The sequence below is a fragment of the Triticum urartu genome, chromosome 6A (genome assembly GCF_056163025.1).
Source record: "Triticum urartu cultivar PI428250 chromosome 6A, HENAU_Tu73, whole genome shotgun sequence".
NCBI classification, from domain to species: Eukaryota; Viridiplantae; Streptophyta; class Magnoliopsida; order Poales; family Poaceae; genus Triticum; species Triticum urartu.
In genome coordinates this window covers 581,462,848-581,489,948 of record NC_141878.1, presented here as the reverse complement: position 1 = coordinate 581,489,948, position 27,101 = coordinate 581,462,848, and the positions used below count along the sequence as shown (strand labels likewise).

The 27,101-nt window shown below is 45.8% G+C and overlaps 3 protein-coding genes across 3 annotated transcripts; all 3 read right to left on the bottom strand.

Moving 5' to 3' along the window:
- Positions 1–13,033: 13,033 nt before the first annotated feature.
- On the bottom strand, positions 13,034–16,166 carry LOC147966621 (uncharacterized). Its single transcript, XM_087530891.1, has 4 exons — positions 16,140–16,166; positions 14,147–14,241; positions 13,741–14,072; positions 13,034–13,527 (listed from the first exon to the last, which is right to left on the bottom strand). Exons 1-4 carry the CDS (start codon positions 16,164–16,166, stop codon positions 13,034–13,036), a joined length of 948 nt encoding a protein of 315 aa, XP_087387017.1.
- A 1,919-nt stretch (positions 16,167–18,085) lies between these two features.
- Positions 18,086–18,777, bottom strand: LOC147966620 (uncharacterized). Its single transcript, XM_087527324.1, has one exon. The coding sequence runs from the start codon at positions 18,719–18,721 to the stop codon at positions 18,284–18,286; it is 438 nt and encodes a 145-aa protein (XP_087383450.1). The 5' UTR covers positions 18,722–18,777; the 3' UTR covers positions 18,086–18,283.
- Positions 18,778–21,106: 2,329 nt separating this feature from the next.
- LOC147966619 (uncharacterized) lies at positions 21,107–22,565 on the bottom strand. Its single transcript, XM_087527323.1, has 2 exons — positions 21,592–22,565; positions 21,107–21,468 (listed from the first exon to the last, which is right to left on the bottom strand). Exons 1-2 carry the CDS (start codon positions 21,695–21,697, stop codon positions 21,227–21,229), a joined length of 348 nt encoding a protein of 115 aa, XP_087383449.1. The 5' UTR covers positions 21,698–22,565; the 3' UTR covers positions 21,107–21,226.
- Positions 22,566–27,101: the final 4,536 nt, after the last annotated feature.

Sequence of the window (27,101 nt, the reverse complement as noted above, 5' to 3'; positions counted from 1 at the left end):
GCATCTGATAAAAAAAGAGGCTTTAGGGAGTTGATTGTGCTCATGAGAGGTGGTCCTGATATTAGGCTTGATATAACATGTCATATTTAACACGTAATGTTCTTTACCAACCAAATGTTCACGTTTTAGATTATAAAGAATGATGACCTCAAAGACAAAGAGCTCCAAGAACTCGGTTCTGAAACTTTTGGTTAGTCTGAGTAATGAAATGTGACCCTACTGGAAGATCTACCTCATTTCAGTTCTTCTTTTTTCCATTTAATTATCTATTTCATTCCAAGCTAACTGTCTTACATACCTATATCTTTCAATGCAAGACTACACGAGGACTATGGTCTATGCGATATCAAGCTCCTTCAAATAATCTGCACCAATTTTTCTGGAGAATAATGTGTATGCATGGTCTACAATGGAGTTTACAAGATAGATTCACTTACTCAAAGATTCAGCCTAACATTTTCCATAAGGATTATGTATGTTATACCAACTCTCAGTAATCTCTACTACTAATGTCTTAGTTGGTAGTCTCGCCTCACTCCACCTCATCCCACCACTCCTATCTTTTGCCCACCTTTGACATCATCACATCATAGCATTGGGCTGGCCCATTAACGTGTATGTGAACGCAATCCTCCCATCGCCTGCCCTCCTCGCGATAATCCCGACGCCCTCGCGCTGCCGTCCTCTTCTCCTTGATCTCCTCTACCAGCGTACCTTCCTTGCGATCCTCCCGACGTGTCCTCGTGTCGATGTCCTCTTCTCCCCAAACTCCTCTACCAGGGGGACTCCTCTATGACCCAGGTGGAGCAAACATTGTACGCGGGTTTTTTTGGCTTTCACCAGTTCGTTCTCTACCCCTCCTCCATCACTCCCTCGCCATCGATTTTTTTCGACGTCTAAATGCAATCCCTTCGTGGGGAAGTATGGTGTGAAGGAGAGAGGCCGCGATGGCGAAGGTGAGGTGGGCGTCATCCCGTTTTAAAGGAGAGGACTCCAGCGAGAAATGTCTCACTACGACGAAAACTGAGCGGAAGGGGAGGGTCCGACAGGAAAACATAAGGGTGTGTCATGGGGTGGGGTTTTTATGTTTGGTATGCGTGTTGGAGATAACAGGGTTCATAGTTTAGACATTTTTCTCTCCAGTATGGTCTGGATTTGTGGGAGCCTGGACCGTCGCATCGTTACATTTTTCATATAGTGTATCATACATACAGTGAAAACAAATCCCCTTTATTATATACAGTATCGCCCTCCAATATGGCCATGTTTATGCTACACTAGATCGCGGGAACCTGCCGTCGACCTTGAGGTTGGTGTATGAGAGAGAAATAAGCTTCAATATCAATAATTTGTCTGATTCATTTATATACAGTATAGCCCGTAGCAACGCACGGGCGTTTTACTAGTACCACTATAGTGTATGGGTAACACATCATATGAACCATTGTATCCTCCACGTCGGACGGCTCTCATTGATTGTTTCAAAACTGAAGGAACCGTGGCACCACACATGCCGTTGGATCTCTCAGACTACCCATAGTGGGAGTAATATAGGTAGTAACATCACACATATCTAGATAAAATAGATGATGTGACGAGCAATAAATGAAGAAAGAGATACATGTGATAACATAGCTAGTTACTACTAGTAGTAACATCACACATATCAAGGCAAGATGAGTCTATAGCCTAATAAATAAAGTGTTGCATGTTACCACACATATGTTACTCCCCATTATAGGATAGTAACATATAGTAGTAACATAAGCATTGTTACTACTCTATGTTACTACCCATTGTGGCTAGTCTCAATCCTACTGCCAAAATTTCAAGGATTCACGGTGGGTGACCAACATTCTAACCAAAGCTCTAGAACTTGCGTACGGCTGGAGCTTGGCAGACTGCTAACGTACACCCATGTGGCTATATCTAGGGATCCTCTATCCATTAGGTACCTGGAATTTCTTTTGCCATTAGTCGCTTTTCTCAGCAGCCACTAGATTTTGATCCAATGGTTCAATATAGATCACGCTATTGTTCATCTTCTTCCTCCCTTCCTTCTTCCTCCTCCAGAATGCCCCCAGGCTACCAGTCCTAATCGTCAGCTTCCTCCACCCATGGCCAGCGGGCCACCGCACACTGCCTTGCCGCCCCATTCTCCCCTGAACCTCCCCCACCGCCGTTGCCGGCCACCGTCCCAGCTATCCCTGTAAGCCCGTCACCACCCATGAAGATCTCCGGCAATCCCCTGCACACCCCCCCCCTCTCCCTCCTGGGCTCGTATCCTGTGAATCCAGCATCCCTCGTGCATCCCTGCATCCACTCATCGCAGGTCGTTAGATCAAAATCCCGTGTCTGCCGTGCGTCTAACATCGTTTTGCAGAAAACCGCCCGCAGCAGCCCAAATCAGCCATGTAATTTTCCATGTACCCCCCTCCTCCCAAGCCGAGGGCTGCTCCCCCAATTCGGGATCTCCCCAAATCTCATTGTCCCTCCAAAGCCCCATCCCCGCAGCAGCCACGACGTGGACGGCAGCCGGCGACGAGCCAGGACGGAGTGCCACGACGTGGACGGCAGCCGGCGACGAGCCAGGAAGGAGCATTTGACATGGAGCGTGCGACGGAGCGCAGCATGAGGAGCCTGCAACGGAGACCCGCGTAGGCGGCGGCCGCATCCCGGCGGCTACGGCCAGTGACACGAGCGACCACCACACTCGCCATCAGTGCCACTGCAGTAGATGGTGTGGACGTGTGGTCACGTACGTAGGAGTAATTGATCTTGTTAGATGAACTCCTGTTGCCAAATCGCAGTAGCAATTGATCTTGTTTGGATGAGCCAAGAGCAAACATGTACTGCTGAATGCAAAATTCGGAAAAGGAAATTCAGTTCTCTGAATTAGTTATCCAGAAAGTTGGGAGAGAGAGAGAGAAACAGGATAGCATCTGTTGGCTGCCTTAACTTTAACTCACATGAGAAATGAATCTTCGCTAGTCCTACACTCAAAGTTCATTTATCCTATGAGAGGCGTGATTCAGGACCATGGTTCGACCGAACCCATAGTCCACGCCGTACGATTCTCCAGCCTTCTGCATGTGGATACGTGTGCCTTTTGAATTCAAAACAATCGATTAAGGCTTAAACAGCTCGAGGCCTGCGTTAATGTCTTTGCTTATACTGATGGGCTGGCACACCCTAGGCCTGCGTGGGCTAGTTTTGTTTTCTTTGTATTGATGGGCTGGCACACCTCTCTAGGCATTTCAGCACTTGAGCCAATGCCCCATGAATAAAAAACCCGTTGCCTGTTTCATCCATGGTAGTACTGTTTATTTTTTATAAATTCATAGATGTCTTATCTGAATAATTTAACATATGCATTGTGTTGGAGTTGTGTCGAATATAGTGTATAAGGTAGGTTACAGTTGGACTTGTAGTTGTATTGTGTTTACATAGGATATGGAGTTGTGTCCTAGTAGGACACTTGTATCCTAGGCCTCTCTTATATAGCGGGGGTAGACACACGATGTAACCTATGCCAACATAATAGCACGGGCACGCGGGGGAGCCGGCGGCGTGTGCTGGCGCCCGGGCGGCCAGGGTGCGGTATTGTGACGGTGTCATGGGGAGGAGCGCCCGTAGTCAGGCCCCGGGGATGTAGCCATGATGGTGATGTTGGAAATATGCCCTAGAGGCAATAATAAATTGATTATTATTATATTTCCTTGTTCATGATAATCGTTTATTATCCATGCTATAATTGTATTGATAGGAAACTCAGATACATGTGTGGATACATAGACAACACCATGTCCCTAGTAAGCCTCTAGTTGACTAGCTCGTTGATCAATAGATGGTTACGGTTTCCTGACCATGGACATTGGATGTCGTTGATAACGGGATCACATCATTAGGAGAATCATGTGATGGACAAGACCCAATCCTAAGCATAGCACTAGATCGTGTAGTTCATATGCTATAGCTTTTCTAATGTCAAGTATCATTTCCTTAGACCATGAGATTGTGCAACTCCCGGATACCGTAGGAATGCTTTGGGTGTATCAAACGTCACAACGTAACTGGGTGACTATAAAGGTGCATTACAGGTATCTCCGAAAGTGTCTGTTGGGTTGGCACGAATCGAGACTGGGATTTGTCACTCCGTGTAAACGGAGAGGTATCTCTGGGCCCACTCGGTAGGACATCATCATATGCGCAATGTGACCAAGGAGTTGATCACGGGATGATGTGTTACGGAACGAGTAAAGAGACTTGCCGGTAACGAGATTGAACAAGGTATGGGATACCGACGATCGAATCTCGGGCAAGTAACATACCGATAGACAAAGGGAATTGTATACGGGATTGATTAAGTCCTTGACATCGTGGTTCATCCAATGAGATCATCGTGGAACATGTGGGAGCCATCATGGGTATCCAGATCCCGCTGTTGGTTATTGACCGGAGAACGTCTCGGTCATGTCTGCATGTCTCCCGAACCCGTAGGGTCTACACACTTAAGGTTCGGTGACGCTAGGGTTATGGAGATATTAGTATGCGGTAACCCGAATGTTGTTCGGAGTCCCGGATGAGATCCCGGACGTCACGAGGAGTTCCGGAATGGTCCGGAGGTAAAGAATTATATATAGGAAGTGTTGTTTCGGCCATCGGGACAAGTTTCGGGGTCATTGGTATTGTACCGGGACCACCGGAAAGGGTCCCGGGGGCCCACCGGGTGGGGCCACCTGCCCCGGGGGGCCACATGGGCTGTAGGGGATGTGCCTTGGCCTACATGGGCCAAGGGCACCAGCCCCAAGAGGCCCATGCGCCAAGAGAAGAGAAAAAGGGGAGAGTCCTAAAGGGGGAAGGCACCTCCGAGGTGCCTTGGGGAGGATGGACTCCTCCCCACCCTTGGCCGCACCCTTCCTTGGAGGAAGGGGCAAGGGCTGCGCCTCCCCCTCTCCCTTGGCCCTATATATAGTGGGGAAAAAGGAGGAGCAAACCAATCTAAGGCCTGGCGCCTCCCTCTCCCTCCCGTGACACATCTACCTCCTCCCGCAGCGCTTAGCGAAGTCCTGTTGGAATCCCGCTACTTCCACCACGCCGTCGTGCTGCTGGATCTCCATCAACCTCTCCCTCCTCCTTGCTGGATCAAGGCATGGGAGACGTCTCCGTTCCGTACGTGTGTTGAACGCGGATGTGCCGTCCGTTCGGCGCTAGGATCATCGGTGATTTGGATCACGACGAGTACGACTCCATCAACCCCGTTCTCTTGAACGCTTCCGCTTAGCGATCTACAAGGGTATGTAGATGCACTCTCCTTCCTCTCGTTGCTGGTCTCTCCATAGATAGATCATGGTGACACGTAGGAAAATTTTGAATTTCTGCTACGTTCCCCAACAGTGGCATCATGAGCTAGGTCTATTGCGTAGATTCTATGCACGAGTAGAACACAAAGAAGTTGTGGGCGTTGATTTTGTTCAATATGCTTGCCGTTACTAGTCTTATCTTGATTCGGCGGCATCGTGGGATGAAGCGGCCCGGACCAACTTTACACGTACTCTTACGTGAGACCGGTTCCACCGACAAACATGCACTAGTTGCATAAGGTGGCTAGCGGGTGTCTGTCTCTCCTACTTTAGTCGGATCGGATTCGATGAAAAGGGTCCTTATGAAGGGTAAATAGCAATTGGCATATCACATTGTGGTTTTGCGTAGGTAAGAAACGTTCTTGCTAGAAACCCATAGCAGCCACGTAAAACATGCAAACAACAATTAGAGGACGTCTAACTTGTTTTTGCAGGGTATGCTATATGGCCAAAAGGATGTGATGAATGTTATATGTAATGTATGAGATTGATCATGTTCTTGTCAAGGGAATCACGACTTGCATGTCGATGATGAGACAACTTCAAGAAGACACGATGATGGAGATCATGATGATGGAGATCATGGTGTCATACCGGTGACAAGATGATCATGGAGCCCCAAGATGGAGATCAAAGGAGCTATATGATATTGGCCATATCATGTCACTATTATTTGATTGCATATGATGTTTATCATATTTATACATCTTATTTGCTTAGTACAACGGTAGTAAATAAGATGATCCCTCATTAAAATTTCAAGAAGTGTTCTCCCCTAACTGTGCACCGTTGCTACAGTTCGTCGCTTCGAAGCACCACGTGTTAATCGGGTGTGATAGATCCTTTCGTTCACATACAACGGGTGTAAGAAGTTTTACACATGCAAAAACACTTAGGGTTAACTTGACGAGCCTAAGCATGTGAAGACATGGCCTCGGAACACAGAGACCGAAAGGTCGAACACGAGTCGTATGGAAGATACGATCAACATGGAGATGTTCACCGACGATGACTAGTCCGTCTCACGTGTTAATCGGACACGGATTAGTTGACTTGGATCGTGTAACACTTAGATGACTAGAGGGATGTCTAATCTAAGTGGGAGTTCATAAGATGAACTTAATTATCCTGAACATAGTCAAAAGGACTTTGCAAATTATGTCATATCTCACGCTTTAGTTCTACTGTTTAGATATGTTCCTAGAGAAAAATTAGTTGAAAGTTGATAGTAGCAATTATGCGGACTAGGTCCGTAAACTGAGGATTGTCCTCATTGCTTCATAGAAGGCTTATGTCCTTAATGCACCGCTCAGTGTGCTGAACCTCGAACGTTGTCTGTGGATGTTGCGAACATCTGACATACACATTTTGATAACTACGTGATAGTTCAGTTAAACGATTTAGAATTGAGGCACCAAAGACGTTTTTGAAACATCGCGAAACATATGAGATGTTTTGAGGGCTGAAATTGGAATTTCAGGCTCGTGCCCACGTCAAGAGGTATAAGACCTCCGACGATTTTCTTAGCCTGCAAACTAAGGGAGAAAAGCTCAATTGTTGAGCTTGTGCTCAGATTGTCTGAGTACAACAATCACTTGAATCAAGTGGGAGTTAATCTTCCAGATGAGATAATGATGTTTCTCCGAAGTCATTACCACCAAGCTGCTAGAGCTTCGTGATGAACTATAATATATCAGGGACATATATGATGATCCTTGAGATATTCGCGATGTTTGACACCACAAAAGTAGAAATCAAGAAGGAGCATCAATTGTTGATGGTTTGTGAAACCACTAGTTTCAAGAAGGGCAAGGGCAAGAAGGGATACTTCGTGAAACGGCAATTCAGCTGCTGCTCTAGTGAAGAAACCCAAGGTTGAACCCAAACCCGAGACTGAGTGCTTCTGTAAAAAGGGGAACAACCACTGGAGCAGAATTACCCTAGATACTTGGTAGATTAGAAGGCTGGCAAGGTCGATAGAAGTATATTGGATATACATTGTGTTGATGTGTACTTTACTAGTACTCCTAGTAGCACTAGGGTATTAGATACCGGTTCGGTTGCTAAGTGTTAGTAACTCGAAACAAAAGGCTACGGAATAAACGGACACTAGCTAAAGGTGAGCTGACGATATATGTTGGAAGTGTTTCCAATGTTGATATGATCAAGCATCGTAAGCTCCCTCTACCATCGAGATTGGTGTTTGCGTTGAGCATAGACATGATTGGATTATGTCTATCGCAATACGGTTATTCATTTAAGGAGAATAATGGTTACTCTGTTTATTTGAATAATACCTTCAATGGTCTTACACCTAAAATGAATGGTTCATTGAATCTCGATCGTAGTGATACACATGTTCATGCCAAAAGATATAAGATAGTAATGATAGTACCACCTACTTGTGGCACAGCCACGTAAGTCATATCGGTATAAAACGCATGAAGAAGCTCCATGTTGATGGATCTTTGGGCTCACTCGTTTTTGAAAAGTTTGAGACATGCGAACCATGTCTATTGGTGTATATGCATGAAGAAACTCCATGCAAATGGACCGTTTGAACTCACTTGATTTTGAATCACTTGAGACATGCAAATCATACCACACGGGCAAGATGACTGAAAGCCTCGTTTTTCAGTAAAATGGAACTAGAAAGCAACTTGTTGGAAGAAATACATTTTGATGTGTGCAGTCCAATGAGTGCTGAGGCATGTAGTGGATATCGTTATGTTCTTACTTCACAGATGATTTGAGTAGATGTTGAGTATATTTACTTGATGAATCACGAGTCTGAATTATTGAAAGGTTCAAGTAATTTCAGGGTGAAGTTGAAAGATCGTCGTGACAAGAGGATAAAATATCTATGATATGATCATAGAGATGAATATCTGAATTACGAGTTTGGCACAGAACTAAGACATTGTGGAAACTGTTTCACAACTAATACAGCCTGGAACACCATAGTGTGATGGTGTGTCTGAACATCATAACTGCACCCTATTGGATATGATGCATACCATGATGTTTCTTATCGAATTACCACGATAGTTTATGGGTTAGGCATTAGAGACAACCACATTCACTTTAAAAGGGGCACCACGTAATTCCGATGAGACGACACCGTATGAACTATGGTTTAGAGAAACCTAAGCTGTCATTTCTTAAAAGTTTGGGGCTGCGACGCTTATGTGAAAAAGTTTCAGGCTGATAAGCTCAAACCCAAAGCGGATAAATGCATCTTCATAGGACACCCAAAACAGTTGGGTATACCTCCTGTCTCAGATCCGAAAGCAATAAAGGATTGTTTCTAGAATCGGGTCCTTTCTCGAGGAAAAGTTTCTCTCGAAAGAATTGAGTGGGAGGATGGTGGAGACTTGATGAGGTTATTGAACCGTCACTTCAACTAGTGTATAGCAGGGCACAAAGAGTGGTTCCTGTGGCACCTACACTAATTGAAGTGGAAGCTTATGATGGTGATCATGAAACTTCAGATCAAGTCACTATCAAACCTCGTAGGATGACAAGGATGCGTACTACTTCAGAGTGGTACATAATCCTGTCTTAGAAGTCATGTTGTTAGACAACAATGAACCTACGAGCTATGGAGAAGCGATGGTGGGCCTGGATTCCGATAAATGGCTCGAGGCCATATAATCCGAGAGAGGATCCATATATGAAAACAAAGTGTAGACTTTGGAAGAACTACTTGATGGTCGTAAGGCTGTTAGGTACATATGGATTTTAAAAGGAAGACGGACAATGATGGTAAGTATCACCGTTAAGAAAGCTCGACTTGTCGTTAAGATGTTTTCCGACAAGTTCAAGGAGTTGACTACGGTGAGACTTTCTCACTCGTAGCGATGCTAAGAGTCTGTTGGAATTATATTAGCGATTACTGCATTATTTATGAAATCTTGCAGATAGGATGTCAAAACATTGTTTCCTCGACGATTTTCTTGAGGACAGGTTGTATGTGATACAACCGGAAGGTTTTGTTAATCCTGAAAGATGCTAATAAGTATGCAAAGCTCCAGCAATCCTTCTGAGGACTGGAGTAAGCATCTCGGAGTTGGAATGTACACTTTGATGAGATGATCAAAGATTTTGGGTTTATACAAAGTTTATGAGAAACTTGTATTTCCAAAGAGGTGAGTGGGAGCGCTATAGAATTTCTGATGAATATATGTTGTTGATCAGAAATGACGTAGAATTTCTGGAAAGCATATAGGGTTATTTGGAAAGTGTTTTTCAATGGAAAGCCTGGATTAAGCTACTTGAACATTGAGCATCAAGATCTATAAGGATAGATCAAAACGCTTAATGGTACTTTCAAATGAGCACATACCTTGACATGATCTTGAAGGTGTTCAAGATGGATCAGTCAAAGAAGGAGTTCTTGCCTGAGTTGTAAGGTATGAAGTTAAGACTTAAAGCTCGACCACGGCAGAATAGAGAGAAAGGACGAAGGTCGTCCCCTATGCTTAAGACATAGGCTCTACAGTATGCTATGCTGTGTACCGCACCTGAAGTGTGCCTTGCCATGAGTCAGTCAAGGGGTACAAGAGTGATCCATGAATGGATCACAGGACAGCGGTCAAAGTTATCCTTAGTAACTAGTGGACTAAGGAAGTTTCTCGATTATGGAGGTGGTAAAAGAGTTCGTCGTAAAGGGTTACGTCGATGCAAGCTTAACACCTATCCGGATAGCTCCGATAGAGATACCGGATACGTATAATGGAGCAACAATTTGGAATAAGCTCCAAGTAGAACAGTTATTTGGAATAGCTCCAAATAGAGCGTGATAGCTGCATCTAGGAGATGACATAGAGATTTGTAAAGCACACACGGATCTGAAAGGTTCGGACCCGTTGACTAAAACCTCTCTCACAAGCAACATGATCAAACCTAAAACTCATTGAGTGTTAATCACATAGTGATGTGAGCTAGACTACTGACTCTAGTAAACTCTTGGGTGTTAGTCACATGGCGATGTGACCTGTGAATGTTAATCACATTGCGATGTGAACTAGATTATTGACTCTAGTGCAAGTGGGAGACTGTTGGAAATATGCCCTAGAGGCAATAATAAATTGATTATTATTATATTTCCTTGTTCATGATAATCGTTTATTATCCATGCTATAATTGTATTGATAGGAAACTCAGATACAAGTGTGGATACATAGACAACACCATGTCCCTAGTAAGCCTCTAGTTGACTAGCTCGTTGATCAATAGATGGTTACGGTTTCCTGACCATGGACATTGGATGTCGTTGATAACGGGATCACATCATTAGGAGAATCATGTGATGGACAAGAACCAATCCTAAGCATAGCACTAGATCGTGTAGTTCATATGCTATAGCTTTTCTAATGTCAAGTATCATTTCCTTAGACCATGAGATTGTGCAACTCCCGGATACCGTAGGAATGCTTTGGGTGTATCAAACGTCACAACGTAACTGGGTGACTATAAAGGTGCATTACAGGTATCTCCGAAAGTGTCTGTTGGGTTGGCACGAATCGAGACTGGGATTTGTCACTCCGTGTAAACGGAGAGGTATCTCTGGGCCCACTCGGTAGGACATCATCATATGCACAATGTGACCAAGGAGTTGATCACGGGATGATGTGTTACGGAACGAGTAAAGAGACTTGCCGGTAACGAGATTGAACAAGGTATGGGATACCGACGATCGAATCTCGGGCAAGTAACATACCGATAGACAAAGGGAATTGTATACGGGATTGATTAAGTCCTTGACATCGTGGTTCATCCGATGAGATCATCGTGGAACATGTGGGAGCCATCATGGGTATCCAGATCCCGCTGTTGGTTATTGACCGGAGAACGTCTCGGTCATGTCTGCATGTCTCCCGAACCCGTAGGGTCTACACACTTAAGGTTCGGTGACGCTAGGGTTATGGAGATATTAGTATGCGGTAACCCGAATGTTGTTCGGAGTCCCGGATGAGATCCCGGACGTCACGAGGAGTTCCGGAATGGTCCGGAGGTAAAGAATTATATATAGGAAGTGCTGTTTCGGCCATCGGGACAAGTTTCGGGGTCATCGGTATTGTACCGGGACCACCGGAAGGGTCCCGGGGGCCCACCGGGTGGGGCCACCTGCCCCGGGGGGCCACATGGGCTGTAGGGGATGTGCCTTGGCCTACATGGGCCAAGGGCACCAGCCCCAAGAGGCCCATGCGCCAAGAGAAGAGAAAAAGGGGAGAGTCCTAAAGGGGAAAGGCACCTCCGAGGTGCCTTGGGGAGGATGGACTCCTCCCCACCCTTGGCCGCACCCTTCCTTGGAGGAAGGGGCAAGGGCTGCGCCTCCCCCTCTCCCTTGGCCCTATATATAGTGGGGAAAAAGGAGGAGCAAACCAATCTAAGGCCTGGCGCCTCCCTCTCCCTCCCGTGACACATCTACCTCCTCCCGCAGCGCTTAGCGAAGTCCTGTTGGAATCCCGCTACTTCCACCACGCCGTCGTGCTGCTGGATCTCCATCAACCTCTCCCTCCTCCTTGCTGGATCAAGGCATGGGAGACGTCTCCGTTCCGTACGTGTGTTGAACGCGGAGGTGCCGTCCGTTCGGCGCTAGGATCATCGGTGATTTGGATCACGACGAGTACGACTCCATCAACCCCGTTCTCTTGAACGCTTCCGCTTAGCGATCTACAAGGGTATGTAGATGCACTCTCCTTCCTCTCGTTGCTGGTCTCTCCATAGATAGATCTTGGTGACACGTAGGAAAATTTTGAATTTCTGCTACGTTCCCCAACAGGTGAACCTCGTTAACAAATCTCGGTGTCGTGCTCGTGTGATTGCTTGGTCCTCGGTAGATCAACGGAGCGCCTCGGATTTATTCTAACCCATTGACTGACATAAAAACACTTGGGCCTTCTTTGGTTTGTAGGAATGTCATAGGATTTCTATAGGATAGGATTTTCATAGGAAAATTTCCTTTGAGACCCTTTGGTTTGTAGGAATGGATTCCTATTCCTATATAGGATAGGACTCAATCCTTCACATTTTGGCAGACACGTCCGCTTCCTCAGAAGAAACAAAAGAAGACCTCGGATGCAAGTCCGGGTACAACCTCCAACGATTGAGACTTCGGCGCATGCACTGATGCTCTTGAAGAAGAGCTAAGACCTCCTGGTACGAAGCATGACAAGAATGAACGTTTGAGGAAAGGTAAAACTTCTGAATCCAATGATAGTGGTTGCAAGTTATCATTAGAAAGTGTGTGGGCACAGAATATAGAGAAGGATGATATCAAAGAGGCCACAAAAATTGCTCGCTACGCGAGAGCTTTTGAATTGCAAGAGAAGCAGATTGCATTGCAAGAGAAGGAGGATGCACGGAAACAGTTTGAATTAGATGAGAAAATCATGCTCATGGACACATCTCATATGAGTGATGCACAGAAGCAATTCTACAAGAATAAACAAGATGAGATCATTGCTCGCTGCCAGAACACATCTGGTTGACCTTCATTTGTTGTTCTGTCTACTATTTCTTATCACTTGAACTATTTGTCACTTGAATTATTTGTCACTTCAACTATTTGTGACTTGAACTATTTGTCACTTCAACTATTTCTTATGCATACATGAAAAACTAGATGAAAGGAAATAGACTACAAAGTTACTTGTACTACATCATTAGTGTCCAAACTTCTGCCAGAGGTGCTCAACTAGATCATCTTGAAGCTGAGAATGTTCATCTTTGTTTCTAATTTGCTGATGCATCTGAATAAATGCACTCAGCTCTTCCGCATGAGTAGAGGACACCCGGACTCTTTCTCCCATTGCCTCATAAGTGTTGTTTTGCTGACCAGTGTGTCGTTCGTCTTCAACTATCATATTGTGCATTATGACACAAGCTTTCATGACATCACCGATTTCTTTACGTTTCCATCCTTTCGCAGGTCCTCGGACAATGGCAAAACGGGATTGCAGAACTCCAAAGGCTCGTTCCACATCCTTTCTAGCCGCCTCTTGCCTTTGGGCAAAATGTTTCTTCTTTCTTGTTTGTGGAGATAGTATGGTCTTCACAAATGTTGCCCACCGTGGATATATGCCATCTGCAAGGTAATACCCCATTGTGTATTGATGACCATTGATGGTATAATTCACTTCTGGAGCTTCACCTTCAGCTAGCTTTGCAAACACATGAGAACGTTGAAGAACATTCAGATCGTTGTTTGACCCTGGTAAACCAAAGAAAGCATGCCAAATCCAAAGATCTTGGGAAGCAACTGCTTCCAAGATCATTGTGGGCTCTTTCACATGACCTTTAAACATGCCATGCCATTTTTTTGGGCAATTTTTCCAACCCCAGTGCATACAATCTATACTCCCTAACATACCAGGGAATCCTCTTTCCTCCCCTATTGCAAGTAATCTTGTAGTATCTTCTTCATTTGGAGATCTCAGGTATTGGTCCCCAAAGACTTCACAAATTTTGATCACAAACTTCTTGCAAGCCTCTAGATTAGTAGCTTCTGCAGACCGGATGTAGTCATCGGCACTATCAGCTGCTATTCCATAAGTTAGCATTCGCATTGCTGCAGTCATCTTTTGCAACGGATGCAACCCAAGAAGTCCATGGGCACTTCTTTTTTGCGTAAAATAACTATCATAATTATGTTGAAGTATAGTTTCAGCTATGCGATTAAACAAATTACGAGACATCCTAAACCTGTTCGTAAAAATGTAAATGAGATAGGGAGGTGAAAAATAGGCAGACATTAAGTAAATGTACTAATTACGAACCTTCGCCGAAATAAGTTTTCGGGATAGCGAGGACTTTCTTCGAAGTAGTCATTCCATAGTAGAACAAATCCTGCATCTCTTGCTCGATTGATTGTCTGACGTCCATGCTTGGAACCGCCATGGCGTCAACGATTCCTCTGCTCTTCCTTCTCGCGCTCTGCGAATGCTACAAGAATGAGTTCGTCGTCGTCAGATGAAGACGACGACGAATTCATGAGCATATCCAAAGAACAAAATGTTTCCACTCATCATTCTGTTGTGTGAGAGAAGACAAAGGAATTCAGGAGAGGAATGAGAAGGCACAACCAGGATTGGTGAATGAGAAGTGGGAGGGGTGGTATATATAGACCTGGAATATAGCCGTTGAAAATATAGCCGTTGGAAATAGAGTCGTTGGAAAAGTAGCTGTTGAAAATATAGCCGTTGGAGACATAGACTATCAAATTTAGACAATCCACTGAAAAACTGAGGTTGTCTAAAATGAAAAAAATTTACACCATTGTGTATGTGAAGATATAGACTACCAAATTTACACAAGCCACTAGAGATGCTCTAAGCTTGCAAATGTTTACTCATAAAGTTCCTGCATGAGATGGAGTAGGTGAGAATAGTCTTTGCAAACTGTGTAAACACACATAAAAAAACACAAAAATTATTATGACAACAAGAAATATACTTACTTTTATCATTCTTTTCGGGCACCATCATATAAACTGAAGGCACTAGGCTTCGTTTTGTCAGCCATAGCCTACTCATTGCTACTCTTGGGGAGAGAGCTATCACGCATATCAAACAAATAAACAAATAGTGAACAGTGTTGATATGCATGAAGACAACATTTCCATGCCCGTTGGAGTCTAACTATTATATTGCCTATTGTATAAGAATTGAGTAGGCTTGCTTAGTGATGTTTGGCTCATAACCTAGAGTAAACTACTCGCCCCATGCATGACCACACCCGTCAACTCCCTTCAACGGTTCGCGCCATGCATTCTTTACCATGCAAACTCTTCCCGCCATGATTTGTTTAATCAATCATGCACAGATCCATAGGAACAGTGTCCAGGAATCAATGGCTTCGAGTGTAGGTTCGGCTGGACCATGGTCCTGCCCAACATTTTCGTTTATCCTATGACTGATGACTGAAAATGACAATGTAAACTCCTTTGAAAGCTCTCAGTTTTTCTCTCACATTAGGCTTCAAATTTTCTTCACATTCAGGTATAAAAGATGAGCACTACACAATAAATAATTAATCAGTAAGAACCTTCATGCACAAATAACTGAACAGAATACGACAATGGTCGGTGAAAGGAATTGACTTATAGTGACAGGAACACTTGCTTTCTTTATGGGTGTACTAAATCCTTCCTTGTTCATCTGCATTTGCCAACTATTTGCAGATCCCATTGCTGCAGCAATAAGTATACACGATAAGCCTCTGAAAGTAACCAGAAAAAGGGGACACTATTTGCCATGAGAAGTACATCCCAATTTTGATTTAGCCAACAATGCTAATGGAAAGGCCCGGTGACATTTCAAATGACACTTGGGGTAGAATTAGAGTCTACCATCAATATATGTATGTGCAGGTAAAAGCAGGAAGAACTATTCCCGGCTTTACAGCAAAATTGGCGGCACCCACAGAGATGTCAGCATGACGAGGTGTATTCAGAATAAAGTTTACACACTAGCAAAATTTCGAACAATGAGTATGAGCTTGATCGCATCATGTGTACCACAGAAATCCCTGTTTACATCAAGTTAAGAAGAATCCATGTATACATACAAATCGGATCATTGTTTTACTCATTAATTCTCCTGGGCTGAAGAAAAGCGATCTGCTTTCAAACACTATGCACGATAAGCGGACAAGGCAAGGGTAGAGGGATGATTTTGAGATACTGTATTGACCTACGAGTATACGCGTCTGGCCGCCGGGATCTCTTCTTTGTGGAAGGTTAGGGTGTATGTTCAGTTCTTCTGTATGTACCCGCAAGTCGCCGCCAGTCGCCGCCATGGTGATCGGGACATGGGGTTCGCGCGTCTGGTATGTGCAGGGGTGCCCGTGCAAATTTACCTGGTTAACTTGCGGAGGCACAGGGCTGAAGGCGGGCGGTTTGTTGCAAAAGTTGTCAACAGCTGAGCAAATACACACGATGTAGATCGGATGAACCAAAACGCTAAGGATACAGGGATGCACGAGGGGTGTCGGATTCACATGATACGACGCCCTCCCTAAGATAGATAATGATGTTGTAGTGATTCCCTGCACCACCCATGACTTCACCCTAAGATAGATGATGGGGCTGGTTCTTCTTCGACGAGATTGTTTCTTCTTCGGCGAGGTCCAATCAAGAGGGAAGGAAGGAAAAAAAGTGACTGACACAAAAAGGAATTTCGGGCACCTGCGAAATAACAAATCCGCTATATCTGTCTAGGAAGATGTAGGAGCAGCATGGTACTTGCATACATGCATCATACATGTCTTTCCTCATCTTCTTTCTTCTATTTCAAATGAAAAACGAGCATGACATTAGCGAGGCCAGTTAGAATGGACACAAACATGAAAAGAACCACAGTACAAAGTCACTATATTTTGCTCTTTTTTGTTTGTTGAACGTCAATTTATGAGCACCCATGGGGCAGAGTGCACAAGAAAACATAAGTGAAACTTCTGACATGACAATAGAAGTAGATAAAAGATAAGAATGTGAATAGTTATTATTACATCAAATATCATGTTTTCCCTTTCTTCCAATATTTCGATTTTGTGTTTGAAAAACGAAAGGATTTCAATGCGCCTCGAGAGCCTTCTTTGGGAAAAAAAACTTTGCGCAATAAGCTTCCACAATTTTGCACTAGAATTTTAACATTCCATTATAATTACCGGTTAGTATGATGATTTGGTATTACACCGTAAGCTTGACATGCAAAGGGTGTGCAAATTACTAGGGCGTCGTATCTTATGAATCCGGCATCCCTCGTGCATCCATGTAGCCAGCCATGGTCTATCGTCCGATTGTAATCCTCAGCCTCGCGTGCATTATTGGCCCATATTTTACAGAAAAATGCCCGCTTGTAGAAAATTAGGCATGTGAATTTTCTGAAAACCCCCCTGAAGCTAGCTCTCCTAATTCCTTACTCCTGATCGTTTCTCTCCCGATTTCAAATCAAACCTGCGACCCGTATCTCTCCCGTCAAAGAAAAAAACCTGCTCAAACAAAGTAGACACGCTCGATTTAGATCGGGTGGCTGGAAAGAAGAGGATACAAGGATTCATGACAGATGTCAGATTCACTTAATACGACGTAGGTTTTTTTTTTCTTTGATGGGGTAGATACGGGTCGCGGGTTTGATTTGAGATCGGGAGAGAAACGATCGGGAGTAAGGAATTGGGAGAGCTAGCTTCAGGGGGATTTTCAGAAAATTCACATGCCTAATTTTCTACAGGTGGGCATTTTCTGTAAAATATGGGCCAATGCACGCGAGGCTGAGGATTACAATCGGACGATAGATGATGACCGGCTACAGGGATGCACAAGGGATGCCGGATTCATAAGATACAACGCCAATTAGTAGTACATCATGTTTGTATTGACCACATCTACTTTCCATGCCCTCCAAAAACTGAACAATTAACAAGGCAAGTTTTTTATTTAAAAAAATCACTTGACCTCTTATGCTTACTAGGAATAGTACGTGCAATGCACATTCATAAGATGTATATTGCACGTTGATATTTGAATTACTTGGTTAACATTGATGTTGATATTAGGTAAGACATGAATTACGAGTTGATGTCACATGTTTAACGCTATATACCTAGACCACTGTTGAACGGGTGAGATTTGTTGGATCTTTGTAACCTTTTGCCCGTGAGAAAGTCTTTTTGATATAGAAGTTGATCGACGCATTCAAAGTTATTCTTTTGGCAAGAACATTCAAAAGTTTCTTAGTTTCTTTTTGTTTTGGAAACACAAGACGCATATCTGTACTGCCCCAGAAGGCCAGAACAAACTTTATTGCTGATCGACGCGTGTACTCCGATCTCTGTCCACACCACGCTTGCAAGCACACACGGACGAGGGATCCATCTCTTACACGCACGGGTGAAGAGCTTCCTAGCTAGTTTATCTAAACCGAGCCGGAGGAGGAGAGGCGGCGCGAGCGCAGGGGCGGCGGCATGGGGCAGCAGCACTCGAAGTGCAAGTCGTGGAAGGAGCAGAAGCCCCGCGCGTTGCCCAGCCCGATGCGGACGCAGTGCTCGGTGCACTTCTCCCCGTCGCAGGGCACCATCATCTCACACTTGGCCGGGTCCGTCTCCGCGGGCACGACGTCCGCGGCCTTCTTCGCCTCGCCGCCTACATGCACGAGCACAGCTGCATACGTCAGGACAACATAGAAACAACATGTGCACTTCTCCGCGGGCACGATCGTTGTGCATATGCATGGTGTGTAGCCGTGGACGAACATGCCTGAGATGGCGTGCGGTGGTGATGGCGATGCCTGGCAGCACGACGCCAAGAGTAGAGCGGCCGCGACGAGGAGGAGAGCAGTGCTAGGACTGGCCATGGCTATTTTCTTGGTGATGATCGTGGAGAAGAAAATAGTAATACTGCTAGCTCGATTGTTTGAGGTGTGTGTCGTATAGTTGGACGTACGTGGTGGTTATATAGGCAAGTGAAATTTTGGTCAATCTGCTATTGATTCGCTTTGATAAATCCGAAAATGCGAACATTAGAATTGCCCACACGTGTGGACGCAGCTACTTCGTGCCCAACTAGTACTCATCAACACCCTACGCGTGTGGCACGAAACAAATATACCCACACGTCCTGGCGGGGGACTGTATCTGGTGCACCTGCACTTGTGGTGCTACTGGTGCACCGGATGCCATAGAATATTTTAAAAATTCTAAAAAAAAATCTAGCACGTTAACACAACATCAATGTATGGTTTCACAAAAATTAGTGTAAAAATTTGAAATATTTTTTGAGATACAAAAATGACAAATTTGACGTCAGTGTGATAACGGGCCAAATCTGAAGCCCAAGTTATGTTATGTACTATTCAGTGTTGAATTTGCCGTTTTTGTTTTTTGAGTTATAATTCAAATTTTGACTTGAAATTTTGTGACAACCTACATTGATGTTGTGTGAGTGTGCTAAAAAAAATTCAGAATTTTTTGAACATTTTAAAATCACAATGTGAGTTCGGTGCACCGGTAGCACCACAAGCTCCGGTGCACCAGATATGTTCCCGTCCTAGCGGAGCTACGTTAGATACACGCGGAATGGCGGTTTAGTTGCCATCTGAAATGGTAGATGTAGTTATTCGGGATGGCAAATGTATTTGTCCAACTCTCTCAAGTATACGCACACCCATTACACACGGTCTTTGTATATGACTGCTTTGCCAACTACCAGTTGTGATAAATACTAACATTGCAGCATGCCGACCCGATCAACTACGAGCATCCACCCTCTATCAGCATTGTTTTTCACTATAACAAAAGGTCTCTGCAACATCACAAGGAGGGGCTGCTTTTTTTTCTTTTCTTTATTCCTTCAGGTGTGATATTGTTATCTTGGCTTATCACTCAAGATGTGGGATTTGTGTCATGTCGGTCTGGGTTCCAAATCGTGTGGTCTAGTTTCTTATGAGGTAATGCTCTAGGCCATTGGTTTCCTATGAGGTGAATAGTACTTGGTTTCTTTGGTCTTGGTTTTATGTTTTGCGTTTGTGAGACTTTGTGCGGAAATTACTCCTTTTCTCATTCAGATAGAGAATTCTGAGTCTTCTTCTTATAAATTTTTAAACATTAACGTAAAAAAAATAGTAAGCTAGAGAAAGTGGAGGGACCGAACCCACTACCATGGAAAGCATGTCCACCACCGAGATAAGACCGTTCCTGAGTCGTTACCTAGATTCACCGTTCACATTCCTTATATACAATAAAAGAAAATCAAATTCAAAAAATTTAAGAGATTTTGTCCGGTAATTTTTGGTTTAATTCCCCCACCCCTCACCGGTAAATATATTTCGTAGCCAAATCCTTGACATAAGTGCGACAGTTTCCACAATCAAATGAGAAACTCCAAACTATATGCCATCTGAGAATCGCGTGTGCCGGCAAAGTTCAAGATCTTCAGCCGGATCCTCTACAGAAAAACCTTGCAAGACGACTCGACCTACCCCAGATGTTTTAGAGGATTGTCAACACATATCCTTCACATACCCTATTGCTCGGGGCATCTCACGTGCTATCGGCATTCAGCGGACCTTTTAGGTCGTTCGACGAGTTTTGATCTCCACCAGCCCCTTCATCGTACTCGTCGTGCTATGGAAAATCTGGGACGCTAGAAAGGCTATGGTTCTTCGACAACTCCATGTAGATGCCTCGGTGACAGTTATCAACATCATTGATGATCTGACCTTTTGGAATTCAAATTCAGTGATAAAAAAGGAACACGCCGGTCTATACCATGATGTAATTTCCCCACGATAAGCGTACTTGTATACACTCTTCCGTTCATTTGAAATGAAAAAATTCCGGCGAGGAGCCTTTCCCCCTGATAGTGTCACAAAAAACAGCATCGTATCATCAAATCAATGGCTAGTCCCTTCGGCTCCGGATCGGTGCTCCACGGCCCGGAGGGAGAGGGCGGGGGGCCCTCTCCGGCGACAGTTTGGTGTGTACATTGCAGCGATATCCGGTGGTTTGTTTTGGAGGCGTGGTTTCCTCCTCTAGCCAGTAGTCTTGGGTGCTTCTTGTTGGGGTGTGGCTACTTTTATTTTTATGTTTATCCTTGATCTACTTCATAAGTGGGTTCCCTCATCACTTTGTATCGGTTCGGTCATATTGCTTTATGTATAAAGCGGGAAAAAGGCTTTTTTTGGTAATTAATGCCTAGCCAACCTGTACAGCCGACCGATACATTTGAGTTTTGCAAACTTTATTGCTGATGATGATACATCACACGTGGGTTTCAACATCTCTCTCTACAATGTTGGTAAAAATATATATGAAGCGGCTCATTCCACAGTGGGCATGATGATCTAGCTAGGCCTACGTGGCTAAACTAAACCGGCCTGAGGGCCAGAGGGAGACAAGGAGGCCGGCAGCTCGGCGGTGGTGGCTCCGGCGGCCGGGACAGGGCAGCAGCAGTAGACGTTGAGGCCTTTGAAGGTGCACCAGCCCGTGGTGTTGAGCCCGATGCTGAAGCAGTAATTGGTGCACGGCGTAATTTGGCACTGCACCTGCGTGAGCTCCAGGCAGCTGGAGTCCCTGTGCGACTTCTCCGCCGCCAAGCCTCCACCTGCACGCACGCACAAACGTCGAGACCGACCGACCGACCACGTCAGAAAGAAACGGAGAGAGAAAACATGTACTACTAAATGTATGCAAGTGAGACCGGCCGGAGTTGCAGAGTGATCTGTACCTGCAGTGGCCTGTGGTAGCCGTGCCGCGTGGCAGGACGCGACGACCAGGGCGGCGGCAGCGGCGACGACGAGGAGGAGGAGCTGGGGCTTGGGACTGGCGGCCATTGTGGGTGGGAGTGGGACTGGGAGTGGAACGACTGCTTTTTCCTCTGGGGACGAAGAAGGTTTGTTTTCCTCGTGCTGCGATCCTGTTTGTGTTTTGCCTGTGATTTGGGGGGACGTAGGTCGATGCTATATATAGGCGGGTAAATTAAGTTTGATTTGTGATCCGCCTGGTAAATGCAAAGGATTTGTCTCTCTCTTGTGGTTAATGCGTTCGCGCTATGAAAGGCTTGTGAGATTTGACAGAATCGGAAGGGCTAATTATAGCATACTCCATTTCTTTACCTTCCTGCAGGTGCAAGGATTTTTTACAGAATCAAAATGAATAATTGTCACTGATTTAGTACAAAGTAATGCATCCAATCCATATTAATTGTCGCTGATAACTTAATATGAATCAGAGGGAGTAGTGTTATTGGTCCATTTCTTTGTTGCTAAAATGGCCTACAAATCATTTCGTTGTAAAGCCGCCATCTCTTGTGTTGAATTAAGTTATCGGCATGGCATTTTAGAACTTTATGCAGGCAGAGAGTCCCACTTCGGTACAACCTCTTTCACTATAAACATATAAAGCGTAATATGGACTTCTAACAACTTATACTATTTTTGCATGTACACGCCGTATGCACCCCCGATTGGGCCCGCCCATGGAGCTGGCCGCTGTAGCGAACGCACACATACAGTAGGGCAGCGATCTAGGGCGTGTTTGGTTGCCCGCATGCAGCCCAACCAAGCCCGCGCGGGATGTACACGGCATGTTTGGTTGGTTGGGCTGCATGCGGTTTGAGACCCGCACGAACCTCAAAGCAGCCTGCAGCCTGGCCGGGCGCGGCCGCGCGTGCGGGGCAGTTGCACGCCTCGGGCAGCGTGAGAGACGGAGGCGACGTCTCATTACTCGCCTCCACTCTCCTGTCATCGCCCAGGCGCACTGTTCCCACCGCTCCCTCTCTCTCCCTCATCGCCCCTCGCTCTCCTCTCCTCTGCTCCGATGGCTCTGTCACGCCCACCGCCGCGCCGCCCTCTGACCCCAGTCGACCAGCGCATCGCCAGCATCCAGGAGCGCTGGCTGGCCGGGCTGCAGCACTCGGGCCGCGACCTGGCCTCTGCGCTGCGGGCGCTGTCCCCCATCTGCTGCCGGCCTCCACGGGCGTCGGCCAATGCGGTGCCGGCCGCTCCTGCTCCGCCGCCGATTCCGGACCTCGTGGTCCTGGGCTCGGCGCCGGCGCCGTCGACGGAGCCGCCCCTTCTTGGGACACCATTGGGCTCGGGGGTTTTCTTGACCCCCGTCCAAGGGTTTTCTCCGGTCGGCGGGCCGTCCTTCTCGACCTCCGGCGTGGCGTTCAGCACGGGGCCAATCCCGCAGGTCGTCGTCGGGGCCGGCTCGTCCTCTGCTCCGCCACCTCTATCGTTCCCGCCAGGGTTTTCACCCCGGCCTCTGTTGGAAATATGCCCTAGAGGCAATAATATGGTTATTATTATATTTCTTTGTTCATGATAATTGTCTATTATTCATGCTATAATTGTGTTATCCGGAAATCGTAATACATGTGTGAATACATAGACCACAACACGTCCCCAGTGAGCCTCTAGTTGACTAGCTCGTTGATCAAAAGATAGTCATGGTTTCCTGACTATGGACATTGGATGTCATTGATAACGGGATCACATCATTAGGAGAATGATGTGATGGACAAGACCCAATCCTAAGCATAGCTCAAAGATCGTGTAGTTCGTTTGCTGTAGCTTTTCCGAATGTCAAGTATCATTTCCTTAGACCATGAGATTGTGCAACTCCCGGATACCGTAGGAGTGCTTTGGGTGTTCCAAACGTCACAACGTAACTGGGTGACTATAAAGGTACACTACAGATATCTCCGAAAGTGTCTGTTGGGTTGGCACGAATCGAGACTGGGATTTGTCACTCCGTATGACGGAGAGGTATCTCTGGACCCACTCGGTAATGCATCATCATAATGAGCTCAATGTGACCAAGTGGTTGATCACGGGATCATGCATTACGGCACGAGTAAAGTGACTTGCCGGTAACGAGATTGAACGAGGTATTGGGATACCGACGATCGAGTCTCGGGCAAGTAACGTACCGATTGACAAAGGGAATTGTATACGGATTGATTGAATCCTCGACATCGTGGTTCATCCGATGAGATCATCGAGGAGCATGTGGGAGCCAACATGGGTATCCAGATCCCGCTGTTGGTTATTGACCGGAGAGTCGTCTCGGTCATGTTTGCGTGTCTCCCGAACCCGTAGGGTCTACACACTTAAGGTTCAGTGATGCTAGGGTTGTTGAGATATTAGTATACGGTAACCCGAAAGTTGTTCGGAGTCCCGGATGACATCCCAGACGTCACGAGGAGTTCTGGAATGGTCCGGAGGTGAAGATTTATATATAGGAAGTTAAGTTTCGGCCATCGGGAAAGTTTCGGGGGTAATCGGTATTGTACTGGGACCACTGGAAGGGTCCCGGGGGTCCACCGGGTGGGGCCACCTATCCCGAAGGGCCCCATGGGCTGAAGTGGGAGGGGAACCAGCCCCTAGTGGGCTAGTGCGCCCCCTTGGGCCTCCCCCTGCGCCTAGGGTTGGAAACCCTAGGGGTGGGGGGCGCCACACTTGCCTTGGGGGGCAAGCCACCCCCTTGGCCGCCGCCCCCCCTAGGAGATTGGATCTCCTAGGGCCGGCGCCCCCTAGGGACCCTATATATAGTGGGGGGAGGGAGGGCAGCCGGACCCTAGCCCCTGGCCTCTTCCTCTCCCTCCCGTGACACTCCTCCATCTCCCTGTGCTTGGCGAAGCCCTGCCGAGATCGCCGTAGTTTCCACCACCACGCCATCGTGCTGCTGGATCTCCATCAACCTCTCCTTCCCCCTTGCTGGATCAAGTTGGAGGAGACGTCTTCCCAACCGTACGTGTGTTGAACGCGGAGGTGCCGTCCGTTCGGCGCTAGGTCATTGGTGATTTGGATCACGACGAGTACGACTCCATCAACCCCGTTCTCTTGAACGCTTCCGCGCGCGATCTACAAGGGTATGTAGATGCACTCCTCTCTCCCTCGTTGCTAGATGACTCCATAGATTGATCTTGGTGATGCGTAGAAAATTTTAAAATTCTGCTACGTTCCCCAACAGTGGCATCATGAGCTAGGTCTATGCGTAGTTTCTATGCACGAGTAGAACACAAAGCAGTTGTGGGCGTCGATATTGTCAATTTGCTTGCCGTTACTAGTCTTATCTTGATTCGGCGGCATCGTGGGATGAAGCGGCCCGGACCGACCTTACACGTATGCTTACGTGAGACTGGTTCCACCGATTGACATGCACTAGTTGCATAAGGTGGCTGGCGGGTGTCTGTCTCTCCCACTTTAGTCGGATCGGATTCGATGAAAAGGGTCCTTATGAAGGGTAAATAGAAATTGGCATATCACATTGTGGTTTTGGCGTAGGTATAAGAAACGTTCTTGCTAGAAACCTATAGCAGCCACGTAAAAACTTGCAACAACAATTAGAGGACGTCTAACTTGTTTTTGCAGCATGTGCCGTGTGATGTGATATGGCCAAAAGGATGTGATGAATGATATATGTGATGTATGAGATTGATCATGTTCTTGTAATAGGAATCACGACTTGCATGTCGATGAGTATGACAACCGGCAGGAGCCATAGGAGTTGTCTTTATTTATTTATGACCTGCGTGTCAACATAAACGTCATGTAATTACTTTACTTTATTGCTAAAGCGTTAGCCATAGTAGTAGAAGTAATAGATGACGAGACAACTTCAAGAAGACACGATGATGGAGATCATGGTGTCATGCCGGTGACAACGATGATCATGGAGCCCCGAAGATAGAGATCAAAAGGAGCAAATGATATTTGCCATATCATGTCACTATTTGATTGCATGTGATGTTTATCATGTTTTACATCTTATTTGCTTAGAACGATGGTAGCTTAAATAAGATGATCCCTCGTAATAATTTCAAGAAAGTGTTCCCCCTAACTGTGCACCGTTGCGAAGGTTCGTTGTTTCGAAGCACCACGTGATGATCGGGTGTGATAGATTCTAACGTTCGAATACAACGGGTGTAAGCCAGATCCTAACTCGGATTTGAACTCGGTGGGTTCCAGCAGCTAGCGTATGCCGGAGAAGAACCACAACCTGTGCCGTCTCATTCTCAGCGGTGACAGTCTCTTTTTCAGTTCATTACCAGGGAGATAGATGACACTAATCCAATCTCAAATTGGTCTAATTGTCATGATCTTTCCTGGTTGACTGAAGCAACTTGCATTCAGGGAATGTCTGGTAAGGCTTAGGGCTGAAAGTGGAAAGTCTTCGAGTATCGTTGACTTGACGAGCCTAGCATGTACAGACATGGCCTCGGAACACAGAAGACCAAAAGGTCGAGCATGAGTCGTATAGAAGATACGATCAACATGAAGATGTTCACTGATGTTGACTAGTCCGTCTCACGTGATGATCGGACACGGCCTAGTTAACTCGGATCATGTTTCACTTAGATGACTGGAGGGATGTCTATCTGAGTGGGAGTTCATTGAGTAATTTGATTAGATGAACTTAATTATCATGAACTTAGTCTAAAATCTTTATAATATGTCTTGTAGATCAAATGGCCCATGTTGTCCTCAACTTCAACGCGTTCCTAGAAAAACCAAGCTGAAAGATGATGGCAGCAACTATACGGACTGGGTCCGGAACCTGAGGATCATCCTCATAGCTGCCAAGAAAGATTATGTCCTAGAAGCACTGCTAGGTGACGCACCTATCCCAGAGAACCAAGACGTTATGAACGCCTGGCAGTCACGTGCTGATGATTACTCCCTCGTTCAGTGCGGCATGCTTTACAGCTTAGAACCGGGGCTCCAAAAGCGTTTTGAGAGACACGGAGCATATGAGATGTTCGAAGAGTTGAACTCATGCCCGGGTCGAGAGATATGAAGTCTCCGACAAGTTCTTCAGCTGTAAGATGGAGGAAAATAGTTCTGTCAGTGAGCACATACTCAAAATGTCTGGGTTGCATAACCGCTTGACTCGGCTGGGAGTTAATCTCCCAGATGATGCGGTCATTGACAGAATCCTTCAGTCGCTTCCACCGAGCTACAAGAGCTTTGTGATGAACTTCAATATGCAGGGGATGGAAAAGACCATTCCTGAGGTATATTCAATGCTGAAATCAGCAGAGGTGGAAATCAAAAAGGAACATCAAGTGTTGATGGTGAATAAAATCACTAAGTTCAAGAAAGGCAAGGGTAAGAAGAACTTCAAGAAGGACGGCAAGGGAGTTGCCGCGCCCGGTAAGCAAGCTGCCGGGAAGAAGCCAAAGAATGGACCCAAGCCTGAGACTGAGTGTTTTTATTGCAAGGGAAGTGGTCA